General features: G+C 39.6%; 1 protein-coding gene across 4 annotated transcripts in view; it reads left to right on the forward strand.

Annotated features, from left to right (window-relative positions):
• LOC146002919 (putative monocarboxylate transporter 5) overlaps positions 1-19,605 on the forward strand; it is a 40,783-nt gene that overhangs the window by 16,182 nt on the left and 4,996 nt on the right. Inside the window, exons 1-5 of one of the 4 annotated variants that reach the window (XM_083141057.1) lie at positions 5,405-5,722; positions 9,526-9,635; positions 12,545-12,671; positions 13,589-13,732; positions 17,344-18,234. In XM_083141057.1, coding sequence (XP_082997183.1) covers positions 9,561-9,635; positions 12,545-12,671; positions 13,589-13,732; positions 17,344-18,234 — 1,237 coding nt within the window. In that variant the 5' untranslated portion in view covers positions 5,405-5,722; positions 9,526-9,560. Of the gene's footprint in view, positions 1-5,404; positions 5,727-9,525; positions 9,636-12,544; positions 12,672-13,588; positions 13,733-17,343; positions 18,235-19,605 lie in introns of those variants that run through there. The other 3 variants (XM_083141035.1, XM_083141046.1, XM_083141068.1) reach the window with 3 other exon arrangements.

Genomic DNA, 19,605 nt, shown 5'->3' on the forward strand with positions numbered 1-19,605 from the left:
AGCGGGTTTGAGATATTAGTTTATTCTTTTGAAGATATTTCATATTGGTCTCTTTCGTTTCTCTTCCCAGAAGACGGAACCGGTCTTCCATACGCAGCCAGCTGAACACAAATCGAGTGTAGCCAGAGGTCGAGTCTGATGAAGAAAATGACAGATAGATAACACAAACTGTATTGGTACTCTTAATTCTTTATACACATACACACAGAAAGAAACAGACAGAGGGAGCGTGGCTAGTGAAGGGAAGACTGTTCGGTGATGACAACAGTGTTTTATCCAACGTTTTTAGATTTTTGCGAAAAGCTGGTCTCTCCCACCGTCTGTGAGGAAGCTTTTATTTTTCCCTGACCTTTAATGTGTTGTTTTTGTCTTGTGTATGGTTTTTTTTTTTTTACAACTTCGCACTTTTAATTTTTCCCAAGGACCTTTTTATACCCTTTGTTTTAATCTCTTAAGTCAGAATTTTAGGTAAGGGAATATTTTCCCGAATATATTGAAGGGTACAAAATTGCCTTGTGTGCCGACGCACCCAAAAATTTTAATTCATTCATTGATACACTTAATTCTTTACACACACACACACAAACAAACAAACAGAGGAGGCGTGGCTAGTGAAGGGGAGGTTGTGTCGCGAAATACCGGCACTAACCTGATTGTAGATGCAAGTGACTAATCCACAAACAAGAATGAAAAGAAGTATTTGAAATCTCTTCTCTTCGACGCATTGCAAGATTTGAAAACTTCCTTCCGGAGAAGAAGGAGGGAGGAGAAGAGGAAGGGAACAATCCTTTTGCGGACGAGATCAGAGAACAAAACTAGAAAGTCCTCGCGGTTTTCGAAAAACAGTTGACGTTCGAAGATGCGCAATGACTTCAGCCTCGTGGGTCCGCGCCACCTGTCGTCTGTGACTCTGCAGCCCTTCATCTCACAAACCGCACGCCCTTTCCCACCCCTCGCCCGCATGAACTCCCCCTCGGTATTATGCAGACAGATTTCCGCATTAAAAACGAATCTTCCCTTATTGATTGGCTACAAATCTTTCTTCCTACTTCTTGACGGAAGGTCTGCGGATCGTTAGCAGCTCCATCTATGTGAAGTTTCTCTTCAGTCTTTTGCCTTTGCTGACTTCTCCGGAACCCACATTCATTTGGCAACCTCCTTCCTTTTTACCAATATCCACAGATTTACTGTTAGAACCAGTTCAAATTGAAGATTAAGTATTGTATATATTACTGCTGTTAAAACAAAATGTTTCAAAATGAATTAACCTTCCTACACGAATTCTGCCTTTGCACATATGCAATTCTTGCGAAATACGACCAATACGAGTTTAATATTATTTGGCACGTTGTCACGTTGACGTATCGAGTTAACACAACTTAAGTAATAGAGAATAGTTTCGTATGCGTTCTCAGTTCAATAAGTAACGTCCGTGTTTCCGTATCTACGTATTTACTGTAGTGCATACATTAGATTGAGCTATTTTTTCTGTTATTTTTATTGAACGCGTTTACAGATGGCAACAATTATCTCACCCACCACAGATGCTAGAACCAGACTGGACGAGACGGTTTGTTGTCTGGCGTAGTACACTTGATGTGTCTTCCAGCTACGCATTTCACACATCAGATGGCAATAAAAATGCCAATAGCAGAAAAAATTAGTCTGCTTACAATTTCAATTTGTTATAGTCGTAATTATGCTTACTTGAATAGTTTAAGAAGGTCTGATTTAGGACAATAGTTTTCTGTGTTGTGAACAAGTGAAAGTAGACAGATCTAGTTGTAGCACAAGATGTAGCTTACGTATAGCAAGAGTTTGTTCGAATGTGTAGAGATGATGTGAATCAGTAGCTAATATTGTGATAGAAACTAGGGAGTAATAGAGGAAGTAATAGGAAACTCAAGGGATGAATGCGCTGAAAGGCTATTTTCAAGTTGCCGTGTCCATTATTTCATGGATTCAAGTCAACCAAGGGTAAGAAAATACACTTTTCCCGTCTAATACTAAATATCTATGCACGCACCCAACGTTTAGCTCATCTTAGTGTAATAACGGGCCTCCCCGATGGCATAGTGGTATCGTCGTCGCCTTGTAATAAAGGGGTCCCGGGTCCGATACTCGGTGGAGGCACATAGTGGTTCGAATCCGACTTTAAACTGTAGGGCCAGTCCTGATTAGCCTATTGTGCATAAAGTGAACTTGAAACAACAAATCAATCAATCAATCAATGTAAAAACGTAGAATTATCATTTCCAATCCTTCTGTTCAAAAACCGAAATCATTCTCAACTCGCAGAATGTTGTCCGAGTACATTTCTCCAAGACTTCAGTGTTTGTCTTGTTAACGTCATCATTCTTTTCTCCCGTATTCCTTCTTTTTATTCCTTTCTAACCTCATTTCTTCCTCTCTTATCTGTTAGTCCCATTCCTTCCTCTTTCGTCTGTAATCTCTTCACTCAGGCCTGTCACTGTTGACAAGTCCTGGCTCATTCTTTGCTGATTCTACCCTCTCGATATTTCCCACCAATTCCCTCTTCAATTTACGTCAGATGACAGTTGGGGAGTTTCGCCGCCAGAGGGCTGGTGTTCCAAACGCCAAGGTTTGCCTTTAATAAGGGTTCAGATGGAAAATAAGCTTATTCATGTAGCTTTTCAAGAGGTTGTGTTATTGCTGACAGATAACATTTCCCATTACTGACGGGTAGCAGATCTTTAACCAATGCGTGCATTGTTTTTTCTATCTCTTTGATTGTCAACGCATTGTATATTTTTTCTCGTTGATAAGGTTATGTCTCGGTTAGCCTAGAGAGCTTGAAAAGCGATGTAAAATAAACCAAAGTTGACTAGAATAAAGATTATGTAAGCCACCTCTATGACAACCCATTGAGTATGATTGAATCACGTCACTGAAAGTTCCAAGTTTGATACCTGGCCTGGATATTCATTTTTAGTGCCCATTCTTCAATTTCATATAATCTTCATTCATCCTATTAATCACGATTGGCCTAAAGAGGCTAAACGACTATTATATAAGGTAAAGCCACCCATGGGCCCACACATTCACAATCTTGGCTATTAGTGCAGGTCATATGGTCAGCACCAGGCTCCGATTGTCTTTGTCCATGAGGGTTGCGTCTTGGTACCCATTTTTTAGACACTGAGTGAACCCCGAGCCAATTTATGAAAGGACAATGTTGGAAAAATTTCCCACCGGAAATCACACCCTGGGAATTGAACCAGGGTCCCCCACGTGGCAGTCACACGTCCTACCAACTGGACCATCGCGGCTGTTATGTGTGTGTGTGTGTGTGTTGGGGGTGTTGCCATACAAGTCCGACAACTTTTCAGAGCGCCAGAGCATCAAGACAAACAAGTTTCCTTAATAATGTTTTGCTCGTTGTCTCGTGTAGACGTTCCGATCCATCAAAAACCGACATTTTCTATCTCGTATGTCTGCAGCCATACCTCAAATATCCATGGTTGCCAGTGACATTTATTTTTATGTCGACAAACGACAAAATTGTTGGTACTTTAAAGACACACCGTGTAACCAATCAAGATAATGGCTGATCTATGGAGTGAATGGACTTGTAGACATAACGTATGAAACTTTTATTTAGTGCAAAAGCATATAATCGGAAGTGCAACGTTATGCATGCATGATTTAAGGGGGGAGGAGAGGAACTTGAATTCAGGGTCTTCACCTTGCCTGTGTATCTGCTGGTAAGACGCTGTCTCCGTATTGTATTATTGTTTTTGACTCTTTTAGTATGCTACCTGGCAGAAAAATAGGTGACAGTAGCAATGACGAATCTCTGCCGAATGGCTACGTACATACAGAAAATACCCCTTTTCGCGGGCTCATAGCTTCGAAACCAGCTCTCAAACGATAAAATGTTGCCAGGAACAGTTTTTCTTTATGTCCTCTACACGCTGCGAAAGTTTGTCCGGGATTGTAGTGAGGCACCTTGTATGTGGGTGTATATACTTTCTAGACACCCTGCACGAAACCGAGACTGAGTTTTTGATATGGAGACGAGACCGAGAACTATCCAGGCTTCTCCCCTCGTGTCTGGCCTCGGTACCATCTCTACCCTAATTGCCTGAATGAAGGGTGGAAAGACTTGCCTACCTCAAGCAGTGTCTTCTTGAGAAGAGTCCAGCTATAGGAAGAGAAAATCCACAGTTTAACAAGTATGACGTCAATAGAATTTCCCAGAATAAATTATGGCCAGTAACCTACAATAAAACGTCTTAGTACTTCACAAAATAGTTATTTACAGTTACTGATTAGTGTAATTCGAAGCTGAGGCTCTTGTGGAAAATTATTGGTTCGGTGCAGAATTCACGTTTCTTTGGTTACTGCACTTCAATTGCAGTCGAAGCGGGGATTTTCCGTCCTGGAAATAATGATGGGAAAAATGACCTGGGGGTTGCAATTATTTTGTTGTCAAACCGGAAGTGCATCTGGGCCCCCTAATTGGAAAACGATATTTAAAGGCTTGTTGCTAGATTGACAATGGCGGTTCTTCTGTAACCCCCCCCCCCCTCCCCAGGCTCTACCACGCGGATACTTGGCACAAAGAAAACGAATTAAACTTCTGCTGACACCTAGGGAAACTTTCCAGATTTCACCGATAACTGAGGCACACACATTACGGCACGATTATTTAAAAAGAAGGGAACGGTGTCGCCCACTGAAAAATAGTTTGAATACAACCTGAATAAGAATAAGGAGCACGTTAATTGCACTGATCCATTTGCTTATGATGCAGTGGACCAGGCGCGCGGGTCACGGGGATCCGCCCTTCTGTACGCCCCTGGGCACATGCAAGGTCTCACTATTTTTTTCTTGACCATACACTCAACAAATGTAGTGACCAATAACACCACCAAACTTTTTATTTGAAATACGTTTGGAAATTATTCAAATACTGGCAACACTGCTGACCTACGTGGTGGCTCATTACCAAGCCACAGATTTCAGGATGCGGCATGGATTGTGCGTGTTCCATTATCAATCAGTTCATCGTCGCGATGAACGTAACGGGGAAAAGCGACGTAAAATAACTGAAAGAGAAAGAAAGAGTACTGGCAACAGTGATCGGATAATTTTGGAAATCGACCCTTTTTAGGTGCACTTTCAGCTGACCTGTTTCCAACTCCGTTCTGCGAATCTAACTGAAACTGAAATGTTGGTGAGAACGAAATGGCCTGTTGCCCTTGAGGGCACAAAAAGATTAGCACTGTTTACAGGTTTGCTAATTATCCGTTGTTCAGAGCCCCGAACCGCAAATCTTCGAACTAAACAGTTCTGGTGAATCGAAAGGTTGTCGACTTGGAGATTCAGGCTTACCCAGTCCATTCCATGCTGAGCACTAGATTTTTTTACAAAGCTCTTCCCCTCTGTTACATCACACACTTCCCCTCCCCTGCGTGGATCAGCTGTTCCTGGATTCATTTGGCAGCTTGCTTGCCCTTGAACACACGTGATAAGAGTCGAGTCTAAGTTGAGTAATATATGAAGTTGTCTATGCTATTTGCACAGGACAGACGTGAAAACACATCGCTGGGCTAATGTTTGAGTAGTGGTACGCATACTGATATGCATAGTGTGATAAGGTGAGCGTATTGTTTAAATGCTGTTCGACATTGGTTGGATATTTTGTTGTGAAGTGTTCTAATGACGTGATACCGCATAGTTCGTGACCCGTGCATTGGTAGGTGAGTGTGCTTCGTTTATAATTATAGTTTCTTGTAATGTTTTGTGTAAGCCGATGGCTAAATTTAGCATTTTGGCACGATACACCGTGTTAGCAGCACCTGCTCTGACACCGCTGGTTCTTTGCTAGGTATTTGGCTAAGGGAAATTTCCGTTATGGTTACGTCATGATTTGAAATGTTTCCTGTTTCACCAGTCCGGCTGGTTGGAACACAAATTTACCATTCCTTTTATGGATAAGCAAAACACAAATCTTGGGTTACTTATAAATGAAAACTTTCACCGATTATGTATTATGAGGAATGTATGTAGACTAAATAGTTTAAAGTTTGCAGAAACTAATCTGTATATTTTAAAGGTGCTGAAAGCAATATATTATGGAGCACTATGACGTTAAAAGTAGATTGTAAGTCTATTTTCGTAAGTCACTGCTGTCTGAAGCCTATTAACATTGCATACCCATGCAGGAGATAAAGGAAAGCGTTGAAATATTAAGACAGTCAATCCTACTTAAAATATATTATAAGTACAGTGGGATCCATGAGTCTTACCGTGCAAATTGTCCATGACCATTTTCATTAATATTTCTCTTTACGTCCCATGTGATTAAAATCGATGGATTTTTTATGTATGCTGGTGCAGAAGATGTCAACAGCTTATTTTGAGTTTTCTTTTAATTCTTAAAGCTCTTATTGGGTCAATTAAAGTTCACGAACATGGTGATGGACAATTTGCACGTTAATACTCATGGATCCCACTGGAAAAAGACTGTTCAGCATGTGCTTATAGACGTGGGTATACCTAGACGTGCATAGAATTCGATTAATGTACTAAACGCACGTGCCATGTTATCGGAATTACACATTCGGAACTTGGGCCAGGAAAAACGCGTGGCGATATTTCATGACAGCTTCATGCCGCTCTTGACCTGATTCACAATTTCACCATCGCGTTTGTCAAACTACCAGGAAGTGCAGAAAATTCAATGTACAGGAATTATTTTAATCAAAACGTTCAACTGTATATCATAGCTTTATATCAATATGCTGAAATATTATAAACATCTATAAAATTTAAGCCTGTTCAAATATATTGTCATAGTTTGGTCAGGTTAATTTGCTCCATATATTTTATACAGCGGCGGCGATTGGTTTCAAAAACTGGAGCGGGGGAGGTGCCAAAACAAGTGGGGCAAGGGCGGTTTACTTTCCCTTGTACACAAGGTTTAGCATAGTGCGGGGGCAAAAGTGGCAAAAAGTATTGGGGGTGGTGGGGCAACTGCCTAATCGCCGCCACTTAGATGCGATAGCGGACGGCCTAGGTGGGTTCAACTTCCATGTTATATATCTGAATCCACTTCTGCATTGACCTAGCCGCATTGATAATACCTCTAATTATCGCATATAAAATGCATATTTCTGGCAAAATATGGTGTAATTACTTGATTATGGTTTTCTTGATTTAGCATATTTTTTTAATGCAAGATATGTTCCCAAAGTATACATAAATTCATATAATGAAAACTACTTAACTTAAGGTTCTTCGTTAGTGTATATGTATGCAAACTTGTCCATTTGTATGTGATTAAGTATTTTTTAACAAATTTTCTGTCACACAGCATATTTTCGTTTTCCAAGGTAGGTTACAAGTAGGGACCTTAACTTTTCACATTCGTGATAATACCGACAAACGTATCTTGTTACCAGAAAGTGATTACAAGTGAATGGCGTAGTGGAAACGTTGTAGCCTTGTAATCAAGGGATCCCGGTTTCGATACCCGGTGGAGGCACATAGTGGTTCGGATCCCACTTTAAACTGTAGGTGAATTCCCGATTAGCCTTTATGTGTATATTTATCTGACTTAAAATGAAAATCAATCAATGGGCCCAAGTTCCTTTTGTTTTATTGCGATTCCATCATGCTACGAATGCAATTTTTACATGGTTCGTTTTCGATTAACTTCTGTTAACACATACTGCTGAGTTTTAGCGATTACTTAAGATTTTGTTCGATATATGCTTTCGTAGTTCGGTTAGGTAGGCCAGGTTTGGTTCTCTTAGCATTAAAATGAAGTCCCTAAATGCATTCTACTAAGGTTCCGATTTACTTTACATTAATCCCCACTAGTCTACGATACTTACAGTCGCTTGCCAACGGAAAATACATTGTCCATGGGAAACGCACATGCTTGCATAAGATAATTTTCAAGTTTTTTTTCTTCAACACAACTAACTTTTTTCGAAATCCAAACAGTGCTCATTACTTTAAGAAAGTTCAAATTTCGTGTGACAATGATTGCCAAAATTCTACGATAATTAGTCTTCCTGCTAGGAGAATTTGAAAAAAAATCCTAAAAAATCGGAACTGTTAGCAATCAATGAATGAAGCTCCTATTCTTTAAGTATCTTCCATGGTGCTGGGTGAACACCGACATTCTGGAACTTGCAAGGGATCGAACTGGGTAGTCTACAACGAAGTCGATACCATAATCATTCGACTAAGTGGGAGGAGTAAAAATTCTGATCACAAGCTTACATCGTGTTTCCACCTACTTCCCCTTTTGCTCGGATTCGTCCACTGGAGTTGGCTTAGTCTTCCGTGGTGAAACAGTAATTCCAAACAAGTTTTGTGGGAAACTTTTTTGTGATTGGTGAAGGGCACCCCAAAACTACTTTTCCATGTTTACCTTATTATGATTTTGTAACAATATATTGTAAAATGGATAGACGGCAATTATTGAGACTGAAAAAACATTTTACATTTTCAGGTCAAGAATAGGATTGACAATGTAATTATGCAAGAAATTTTAAATCAGTTTTTGGGCATTAATTCGAGTAAGGTGGCCTACACTAAAAAAACTTTTCTCTAAAATTAATTTAAGATTATGAGATATCGAACAAAACGCCACTCCACCTCCGTGGCGGACTGGTTAGCACAGCGCGCTACAACACCAAGGGGTCCTGGGTTCGAATCCCGACCTGGGCATGAGTGTTCTTTGCGAGTGCCTCTTCATCAATTTCATCTACTCATTTTACACTTTTTAGTGATAGTTTATAAAAAGTGAAGTAAAGTGTTCCCCTGTGCTTAGCACCACACTTTCTTGATCACGGCCGAATGTGGGGGTGATGTGATCAGTTTAGTGATAGTTTATGCAGTTTATTATCCGTTTCGAAGTTAAAGACCCAACCGATATATTCCACATTGAGAACTAACTTAATATTATGAAGAAAACCAAGTTTGTTTAACTTGCCAAAGCTACATGAAAGTTTCACTAGACTGGCAACACCGATTATACATATGTTCCCATGCATATTTAGATAGTGCTTGGTGACATGAGAAAGGGAAGCATGACGTCAAAGAATAAGTGCTAATGGAAAGTCTTTACATGTTCAAACACCTGATTAGCTCGACCGCTTAAGCCCCGGAGCAAATATTTATGATGTTTATATGAAGCACTGTTGCACCTTTGACACTGATAAAAGCTCGATCATTAATAGTTTCTTCTTTCCTGAAAATCTGTGTGTGTTAAAGATTTCTTCCGCGAAAGCAACGTTGCAATTCTTGCTACACCAATTTTCCTGCTACTTTCTGTTGGTGGTCTTTGTGGTAATGCGTATTTGAGCTAAACAAAAATTTCATTTGTTTGTTGAGCGAGTGCCCAGTCTCCCCTTCCCAGTTCTCTCCTCTGACGTCATCAGTACTTCACATCCATATCATTACTGAGCGTATTCCTGAATTCTAATTGTTTAACATTCAGATGATAAGGTTTACACTTAAGAACATAATGTATTATTCTTTCAGAATTTCGCTGCCTTAGCCATGACCTGAGCTCCAACATGGATGAAGATGGTTGGGAACCCCCAGATGGTGGCTGGGGGTGGATGGTGGTCGTCGGAGTCGCCATAATTAATGTAAGTAATTACATAAAATAAAACATCAGAACTAAAAAAAGAAATGTCATGTGTTTTAAAAAAATCCATCTTGACATGCTGTTTTTACAGATTCGCATACGTGTACTTGATCGAACCACCTTCAAGTATGTGTTAGGCTTAGATTTAACGTACATTCACAACACTACTGGGTTGTAGCAAACCTATTGACTCCCAATGGGTTCGTTACAACCCAAAAGTGCCCGTGACTGTACAATCAGACACATGCAAGAGACCGACAAGATTGAGCGACGCCGAAAATGCATTGGCAATGTAACCACGATTCTTAAATCATATTGTAACTTTCTGTGGTATTTTAGAGACAATATATATATCACGACTTTGAGCTACAGCTATTGGTGTTAACACAGTAATATCAGGATAAAATAAAGGTTACATGTAGTTTGTGCTCATGCGACGTTAATTAGAGCCACCTAGCGGATTGTTCACAACCACTCGCTTACGTAGTGTTTTTATGGAAATCAGATATTTTATTAATAATTACCGGTACCTAATATATTAGATTGATCACGTTCATTAGTGTAGGAAAGTGCTATTATACAATACATTTTCAACTCGATATAGAATCTAATCTTATCAGTTCCTTTTAAATTAATAACAATGTTAATATTAAAGTAGTTATAATTAGTTCTATTGGCTGACCTGACATCTGGTGGAGTCCAAATGAAAGATTCTTTGTACACTTTTTTGCTTAGAGTTTTCAATCTGTTGTAAAACATGTTAATATCTTTCAGAGGAAACGTTCAAAGTTGACTGTGGTGATGTTATTGATGTTTGTAACCATACTAACTAAAACAATTTGTTGAAGTATACATTAACTTTTGTTATAAGTGCGGGAAAGATTAAAGTGTGATCAGTTTATTATGTTGCCACTTTGTGCAGGACAAAATCTGGAAGAGACTTAGTGTTTTCTTTTAGCAAGAGTTCAACTACTGTTATGTTGATGCTCGGGTGACAAAACCTGTCTGTAAAGAAATCTATCATAACAAGAAAGGAACGTACACTGTCAAATTCTATTTTTAACGTTACCGGTTTGCTACACGTGTATGAATTATACTTGTGTGTAGGATAGTGATGGTCATAAACTTTCCTTTTGCTTCATTTTACTTTCTTCGTAACTATTAACCTGACATTGACGAATTGGTTAACATAACGCGCTACGAAACCAGGGATGCGAGTTCGAATTCCATACAAGTCAAAATGAAAACCTTAAAAGTCCAATAAATATTGTAGGACAGACTGTGTATAGCTCAAATTTACATGAGGTATCAACTGTTATTTACAAAACGACCTCAAGGCTGCAACACTACAAAACGACCTCAAGGTTGCAACACTAATCAAGTGAGCTTCAAAACAACATTGTTATTTTAAAGATGGCGCGTCCTATACACGCTTGCACCAGTAAAGAGGAGTGGTTTCTTTCACTCTGTCAGCTTAAAACTTACAGAAATTTTCAGCAATGGAGGCGAAAGTTCGACAATGGCCTCAGTTCGCAGGCAGATGGGTGGAACCGTGGACCCCACAGACTTATTCTTCTTAAGGTATACAGACACTTACTCAAAGTTGAAAATATATGTAGATGAGCAATAGGTCTGTGCTAAAATGCAGCAAACTTGTGAAATCCTATGTACAGAAATCTACTAGATAAGAAGCAAAAGCAAATTAAGGTTTGCATTTGACTCTCCCTTGTATTTTATACCAGGTGGAATTGAAGTTGCCCAATTCAGAGTCCTCTGGAGCCCATCCGAAGGATCGGATTGCGCTGATACTTGATATAGAGGTTATGGAAACAATGGGGATGCGCGAATGCTGATAGAAAAAAGTTCAAATTTTCACCACCAGGTGCAAATATGGCGCTTAGAATTGAATTTCGACTACTCAGAGCCCTCTGGAGCCCGTTCGAAGCAAGGGGTTGCGTTGAAACTTGGTATAGAGACTGGAGATCGTGGGGAAGCGAATACTCACAAGAAGTAGTTCAAATTTTACCAGCAGGTTGACATTTGGCACTGAAATCTGTGGAACAGTGAATGGTTCTTGAAACCCACTGATAATGTTGTCTTACGGTTCCAAAGCTTCATTCATATTGAACACTGCTGAACCGACATAAACTCAAATTACTTGTTACTTCAGCCACCTGGTGCTGAAAATTTGAACTATTTTTTTCCGTCGGCATTTGCTTCCCCATGGTCTCCAAAGTCTCTCTACCAAGTTCCACTGAAACCCGTTGCTTTGAACAGGCTCCAGAGGCCTCTTGAGTAGAAGAATTTTAATTCGCAGCGCCACATTTCAACCTGGTGGTGAAAATTTGAAGAATTGTTTTCGTAAGCGTTCGCTTCCCCGTGGTCTCTGTAGCCTGTATACGAAGTTTCACCGCAATCGGATACTTCGAACAGTCTCCAGACAGCTCTGAATAGGGTAACTTGAATTAATCCTCATCGTAGCGAAACGACGTAAAATGACCAAAATAGAAATAGACACAAGATTGGAATTGATAATTTTTGCATTAAGTGAACAAGTGGTAATTGTTTTCTGCGTAGGTTAAGTTGTTGCTGTGCGTGATGCATTTTCCATACATACCACGTTCTTGCCTCCCAAATTTCCTGGTTCAACACCGGCTTGCGCCAGTCCCACTTCATCAGTAATCATCACCATTCATCGTTCTTATCAAGATAAGCCTAAAGAGGCAGAAATGTGACGCAAGGGAAGAAAAAAATATAGTATACCAGGCTCTTATTGTCGAATCCCAGTCAAATCCCCCCCTTTTTTGCTCGAAATGTCAATAGCTTAGTCCTTTAAAACTTTAAGTGAATGGCAATAAAAGATGTTATGATAATATTTAAACGATACAAGAGTGCGCTTTTTTCTTTCAGATGTCCACTCTTTCCTTGGTTGGTTCCTTCGGGCTTCTGTTCAAAGACACCTTGGAGAAACTGCAATTGGAGACGACAGGGGCAGCATTCATTCTCAACATCATGACGGCCGTTATGAACTTTTCAGGTAGGTCACGTGCTTGGTATTATAGGGTTCTGTATGGGACAAGAACACACATTCATTTGTGTCTTTAAATCCATGATTATCTATTGGTCCACAATGACCACCATTCATGACATTACGCGTGTCAAATATCTAACAGCTATTTGAATATTTCCCACGTAGCAGAGAACTTGAATAACATTATTCTCCAAGGATATGAAGTGTTAATGCGGTATCTGGAATAGGGATCTCGGATCAGTGGGTTCATAGGTGTTGTAAGCAAGGATATGACTCCTTTGCAACTGTCATTTTTCTATTGCACAATCTTTGAAAGGGAACTTCAGCCAGTTGCGACACTCCTCCCACACACACACAAGTAAAGAGTGAGCAAGAAAGAGGAAAAAATATTGCGCATGCGAAATTGGAAACAGTATAATTATTCTCTTGTGTATTTTAAACTCTATTCGGTCTGCACCAGATCACATCAGATTTCCTGTGTAATGATGCGAACGCTGGTATCGTTGATGGAAACGGGATAATACTAGAATTAGACATGTAGGTTTAAATTTCTATATTGTATTTTGATAAAAAATGAACTAAACTTTTTACAAATATCTGAAATATTGCAAAATTTTATTTTACTAACTTGAAATGCATTGTTAAATATGTTTCGTAAGTACTAAGTCTTGCTCTTCCCCTCTCTCCCCTTCTTTCCTCTTCTATACCTCTCTCCTTTTCTCTCCACTCTTCATCTTCTTCCTCTCTCCTTTTCTCTCCCTCCTTTTTTCTTTTCTCTCTCCTCTTTCAATCTTTCTCGCATCAACATTTTTTGCTTGACTCAAATCAAACTTTTGAACTTGTGTTCTGTGATAAGATTCTTTCTCTGTGTGTTACTAATGGAACTAAAATTTTCCCCACTCAAATGTATGTTTGTGTTTTAGGCCTGTTCACTGGTCCAGTAATCAAGAAGTTTTCGTTTCGAAAGGTGGCCATTGCTGGAGGAGTCCTAAGCGCTCTCGGGATGATGCTGACAAGCCAAGCTGACAGCCTTGCATTCATCATCGCCTCATACAGCCTTCTCGCAGGTGAGGTATCATTATTTATTTCCAGTTAATACCACTGCAGTGGAGTGACTCTAAACAGGGGAATGTGTCAGCAGAGAATTTTTACTTTTACCATATTTTGACTTATCCGATATTTAATTTTTAATCTTTCGAAAATCTCTAACACCTATCAATACCTGCGACCAGGGAACACATCCGCTTCCCTCTAAAATAAATATTGCTAAGAGCCTTTCCGAATAGTGAATGATAGCACTTTCGTTTATGGTACGAATAGTCTCTGGTTTGATCCTCGGTGGAAGCCACTTTCGGAGATGATCCAGCATCAAAAGACAATGAAGCAGTAGCGGGACTATATGTCGGACTTCTTGCACCACGCAATTTACCTTTAATGTCAGAACTACCAAATCAATATTTACGAATCCTAAACGTCAATCTACTTGCTCCGCAGATAATATAGGTACCGGGTGTCCCAGAAGTCTTTCCCTGATTACAAACTTTATTCATATCCGCTATATGCAATGTAGAGATGTGAAAGTGGTGCCAAAATGTTGGAAAACTAACCAAGTTTATTTGTTGCAGGTTTCAGTAATGTGGCTGTAGTGTAGCAGTGTCAGTGCCAAGGAATCCGGAATTAATGATCTTGATATCGGGTGGCGTCTTTCCATACAATGTTTCTTGGACTTGACAGGATTTGGGAATGAAGATGTATTCCATTTTTTAAATACCAACTTATTGATGGCAGATATTCTAGACGAAAGAATTCTGTACATTTGAAAGTTCCTCTGCACTGTTATTGGTGACCGGGTCTCGTGTTACCGGAGGACATGCTGCGCTTTTTCCTGATTTGTGAACATTTCCGGTTTTCTGAGCACTGACACTGCTACACTACAGCCACGTTACTCAAACCTGCAACAAAAGAACTTGGTTAGTTTTTCAACATTTTGGCACCACTTTCACATCTCTACCTTGCATATAGCGGATATGAATAAAGTTTGTAATCAGGGAAAGACTTTTGGGACACCCGGTATATTGGTTGACTTATTCCTCAATATCATGCTCGTTGGAATGTACTTACGTATTGGGAATTCACCACTCCTGTTATCTTAAGCATGCAACAATCGAAATTACATCAGCCTCTTGATAATTTCTTCACCTCTGATCTCCAGTACTACATTCCTTAATCTACGTGTATATGACAAATTGTTTTTCAGTGATAGTAAGAGCAATGCTGTTTCATCGCCAGATGAAAGTTATCACTTCCATTCATTCACTATTCGCAGTTCATTGCAATATTGATGACAACTTTTATTATCTTCTTCTTCCTCTTTCAGTTCTGGGTAACCAAAGCCAGTTCTGCAACTATAAAAATTGATTATTTCATCGCTTCATCACTACTGATCAATGCCTTTACTGGGTCTTAGATTCATAGATCCTTTAGAGTCGTGGTATATTTTTACTAACATGTTAGGAAATGCTCAAGGCCAGATTAAATGTCACCGTCCCTAGGCCATGTAACAGTGTCATCCCTCCCACAATTTTGTGAAAATGTTATGAACTCTTAATTTACTAGTGCTACATTATTTATTAGTTAGAGAAGTAATGCAGCCCCCATTCTTTAACTCAACATACAGTTGCTAAATCTAAATGCGCTTTACCTGCATCAAATACTTTTGCAACAACCTTATGTCAGAAGTAATGCATTTCCTTTTTTTCTATTTTTCCAGTTGCTATTTTCATACTGACTTTCACTCAGCGATTCCTGATAACCACTTACCCACTTCATATAATACTTTATTTTAAAATTGACACTTTTTTTTTTTGGATATTAATGTCATAAAAATATCGAACCCTTGTTAAAATTTTCATACAGGTACAGGATATTGATATTTTTGCTATTATTATTGGCGTTATCTATTTAATCGGTTAATCGAACCGATTAATCGATCAATTTAAAAAATCAAGTACTCGATTCGATGTGACGCAAAACGGAAGGAACATAATTCCTCTATGGAATTCCGTGTAGGGCAAAATCTGTATATCATTTGGTGATGTAGGCCCTTAAGCTATGATTTACAAGTCATTAGCTCCTTGCATAACTCCACTGTCCAAAGGGAACTCAATATTCAGTATGGTTTCATTGTGTCGCTTCTCACCTCTGAAGAAGGGTTGCCTTTTGCACTTTACTAGAGCGTATTACCTACAAAACATAAAATGATTGTAGTTGGTTTTGCATCAAGTTATTAACCCTGTTTATTTCGATTAATTGATACATCCGTTTAATCGATTAAAAATTTTTATTCGATCGACAACGCTAATTATTATTTGCATTTCTCCTACAATTTGTAGTAGGAATTATTAGTTCGAAAGTACGTGGCGTTTCACTTTGTATGCCTAATCTTTCTCGTGATTCACAGCCAGCTTAAGGATCATTCCACTTTGATGTTTGGTACATATTATTGGTTAATCAAGATAAAATAAACAAACGGATGCGTCCGAATCGCATTACGATGGGGTAATTTTATCTCCCCCCCCCCCATTTCCCCCAAATTCACACCTCCAAGACCTGGGCCTGGACATACACATGGACGCGCACTTGTTACGCTTGGTTAACGAAAACTAGAATACTTCTCGCAAGGAGCACGTGAGAAGTATCCTTGTTTGATTTACCCGTATTTAACGCGTGCGAGGGAGAATGCCGCAACGTTTTAGTCGAAATTAAGGTACCTTTGATCCTCTGTACCCCATAGAGAAAGTGAAATATCTTGCATAGTTTATAAAGATTGTGAAGTAAAGTACGTCTGTTACCTTAGCATGTTACTTTACTGTGAAGCAGAACAGCACGAAGGCTTCGCGCAAGTGAATATAGCACCCAAAATGACTTTCCACAACAGCAGCTGTAATTTTATGTAGTTAGGTTAGGTTTGGTACTGATAGTTATTTTCGGCGTGTCCTTTCGATTTTTAAGTGTTCATAAAAACAGTTTTTACTAACAAAAAGCGGCGAAAGTACTCCGAAATTGCAGGTTTTAACTTACGTGGGCCATTCTTTGGGATCAATTATCTCCGTCATTTATACTTTCCTAACGCTGGAACCACTTTTACATTACGTAAAACATTGAAATCTGTCGATTAAAAAAAAATCGACGTAATTCTCGAGGGGGTACAGTGGGTCAACAGCCCCGAAATTAACACATAAACTCTTATTGGATCCCTGAACCGAAGATTTGAGGAAGTCGTTCGGTAGTAGTAATGAAGCGTCGTCTACAATAAAATACAGGAGGCAAGTATAAAATAAAATTGGTTGTAGTTACATGGACGATTAGTGAGATTTTCACTTTTTTTTCTAGTTTTGGGTTGAAATAGAAATCTTTACAATTTGTAGAACTGTCTTCACCAGTGTTTAATTTGGTTTATTTTTTATGTTTGTAATCGGCTCCATTATCAATTGAGGTTTTAACAAGAGTAATGTTGTCAAAAGTGGGTTTGCCTGTTCATGCCAGATAAATTGAACATGTAAGTGAAACTGATTATCGAGTCCTCCCACCCAAAATGAAACATGAAAGGGTGCCTATCGTCGCACAGGAAAGGAGGGGAATAATAATGTTTGTGATAATAATGACAATCTTTTTCCAGGTTTGGGTAATGGACTGCTGACGCCATCATCCTTTGTGGCCCTCAACACGTACTTTGCGTCCAAAAGAGGCAGAGCTGTGGGATTGGCCCTGGCAGGAACAGGCCTTGGTCAGATGTTGATGCCACACACCGTGAAGATACTCCTCGACTACTATGCGTTTCCAGGCACCGTGCTGATCCTCGGGAGCGTCGCTCTGCATTCTATAGTCGGCTCTATGTTGTTCCAGCCTGTGGAGTGGCACATGAGACGGGTGGAGGACAAGGAAAAGGACAAGATAAGTAAGTCTGACAAGAAAAGTGTTGAGGATGACGTTGACAATCCAGGAGAGAAGGAAGCGGAAGTCAGACTGCTTATGGAGCAAGAAACTGAGTTGAAGAACGGGGATGTGAATTCCAAGAGGGACTGCTTGATCAAAAAGCACACACAGGAACTCCCGGGGAAGAAACGTAGCAGGACGGAGACCAGCTTTTCCAGTTCAGACTTCGGCAGCAGCCTCAAGTTATACGGTGATGTCATATCCTGTTCCGTGAACTCCAGAGAACCCGAAGATACCCAGAAAGATATTCCTTGCGAGGAGAGCAGCAAGAACAGCTTTTGGGTTCGGATCGCTCGGTTTCTGGACTTGGATCTCTTCCGCGATGCAATCTTCATCAACATCGTCGTCTGCCTGGCTCTCACCTACACGGCGGGCGTCAACTTCTCCATGATCTTCCCGTTTTTCCTCATGGACAAAGGATTCACACGGTCAGAGACTGCCACCTGCATGTCCGTCCTCTCAGCGGCTGATATTGTGTCCAGAGTTGTTATTCCCCCAATCACAGACAAGATCCAGGTGAAGAAGAGGTACACCTTCCTTCTAGGAACAACGGCATTGGCCGTAACTCGATCAGGTGAGCATTTTGTCTCTTTTTACACCCAATAAGAGCAGTGATGCCAATTCACAATTGGCAGCAAATATATCAGTAACTATTCTCTCTTCCTTTGCAACGTATATATTTTTAAGTAGTGATATTGCACTGTTGCTAATGCAAAAGTTATCCTCTGCTTCGTTGGTATTTTAAATCGATTCTTATTAAACCTTGCATTGCATATACGAGAATTAAAGGGCAATTTTCCTACTATTTTCTTTGCAAATGACTATGCCATAGTGCTGAACGTAGGAGTGCGCACACTTCCTGATTAGGGAAGAAAGGACAAAAAAAGTATCGATGAATGTTTAGTCTGGGAGAGAGAAACTATATTCCACCTCACCTTTTTGTAAATTATGTATTGATGCGTACAAACCGGTGGCGTATCTAGAGTTTTTCCGGACCTCCTCGCAAAATCCCATTCATTTGTACATTTCTTGTAATTTTAGGCGTAATTATATACATGTCATACATTTGATGCAGAAATGGAACTTATATTTCCTACCAAATAAAGGAGAAAGGAATCGAAAGAAAATTTACGGTTCTTGTTAAACTAAAACTGTTCACCACACACACACGCTTGCGAAATGAATGCCCATTTATTTACAAATATTGGATAGCATGTGAAACACTATTGGTCAAAAAATCAAGTATAAAGAAGGAATTCTGGTAAGATGATGTATAATTTACAGTGTATGTACTGCCAAAAAATTACCAACCCCAGGTAGGAGAAGAGACGATTTCGCCTTCAATTTGCTTAAAAAAATATGTTTATTTTCAGTATTTCGCCGCTCAGAGTATTCAGTACTTACTTGCTAGTATCAAACCTTCATCAATCTATACTAAATCCATATTTTTGAGCATAGATCATAATTGTTTGTCCTTGCAGATAAGACACTTCTTTATATCCCGTATCCTTTATAGCCCCTATTGCTATTATATCAGACCAAGCTTAGGAGTTGTATCTCACAGTTGTCACACTGGAGCAAACATTTCAGCTTCCTTTAAGGTATCACCAAGTCATGCTCGGGAAATTATTTAATGCGAGTTGTAACGTGAAGGGTAGTTTTCTTGTTCATACGTTCTGTGTATTTGTTCCAAGTAACATGTCTAGTAAACGTACCATTTCAGGCTTTTTCAAAACCCGCTAGGAAGAGGCCCAATGTTCACGAAGAAATTTTACAGTTCGTTTTCGGGGATAGTGTAGGGGAAGGGTTTTTAACGAAGACGAAGTTGCTGTGCACTTCGCGTTTTGTCTTGAAGTGGCAGACTGAAGGTACAATGTACTATATATTTTGTACTTCCATGGGTTACATTGAAAAGGTTGAAGCATTGTGTTTTTAAAGACAAAGA

The sequence above is a fragment of the Lepisma saccharinum genome, chromosome 1 (genome assembly GCF_977018435.1).
Source record: "Lepisma saccharinum chromosome 1, izLepSacc3.1, whole genome shotgun sequence".
Classification (NCBI taxonomy): Eukaryota; Metazoa; Arthropoda; class Insecta; order Zygentoma; family Lepismatidae; genus Lepisma; species Lepisma saccharinum.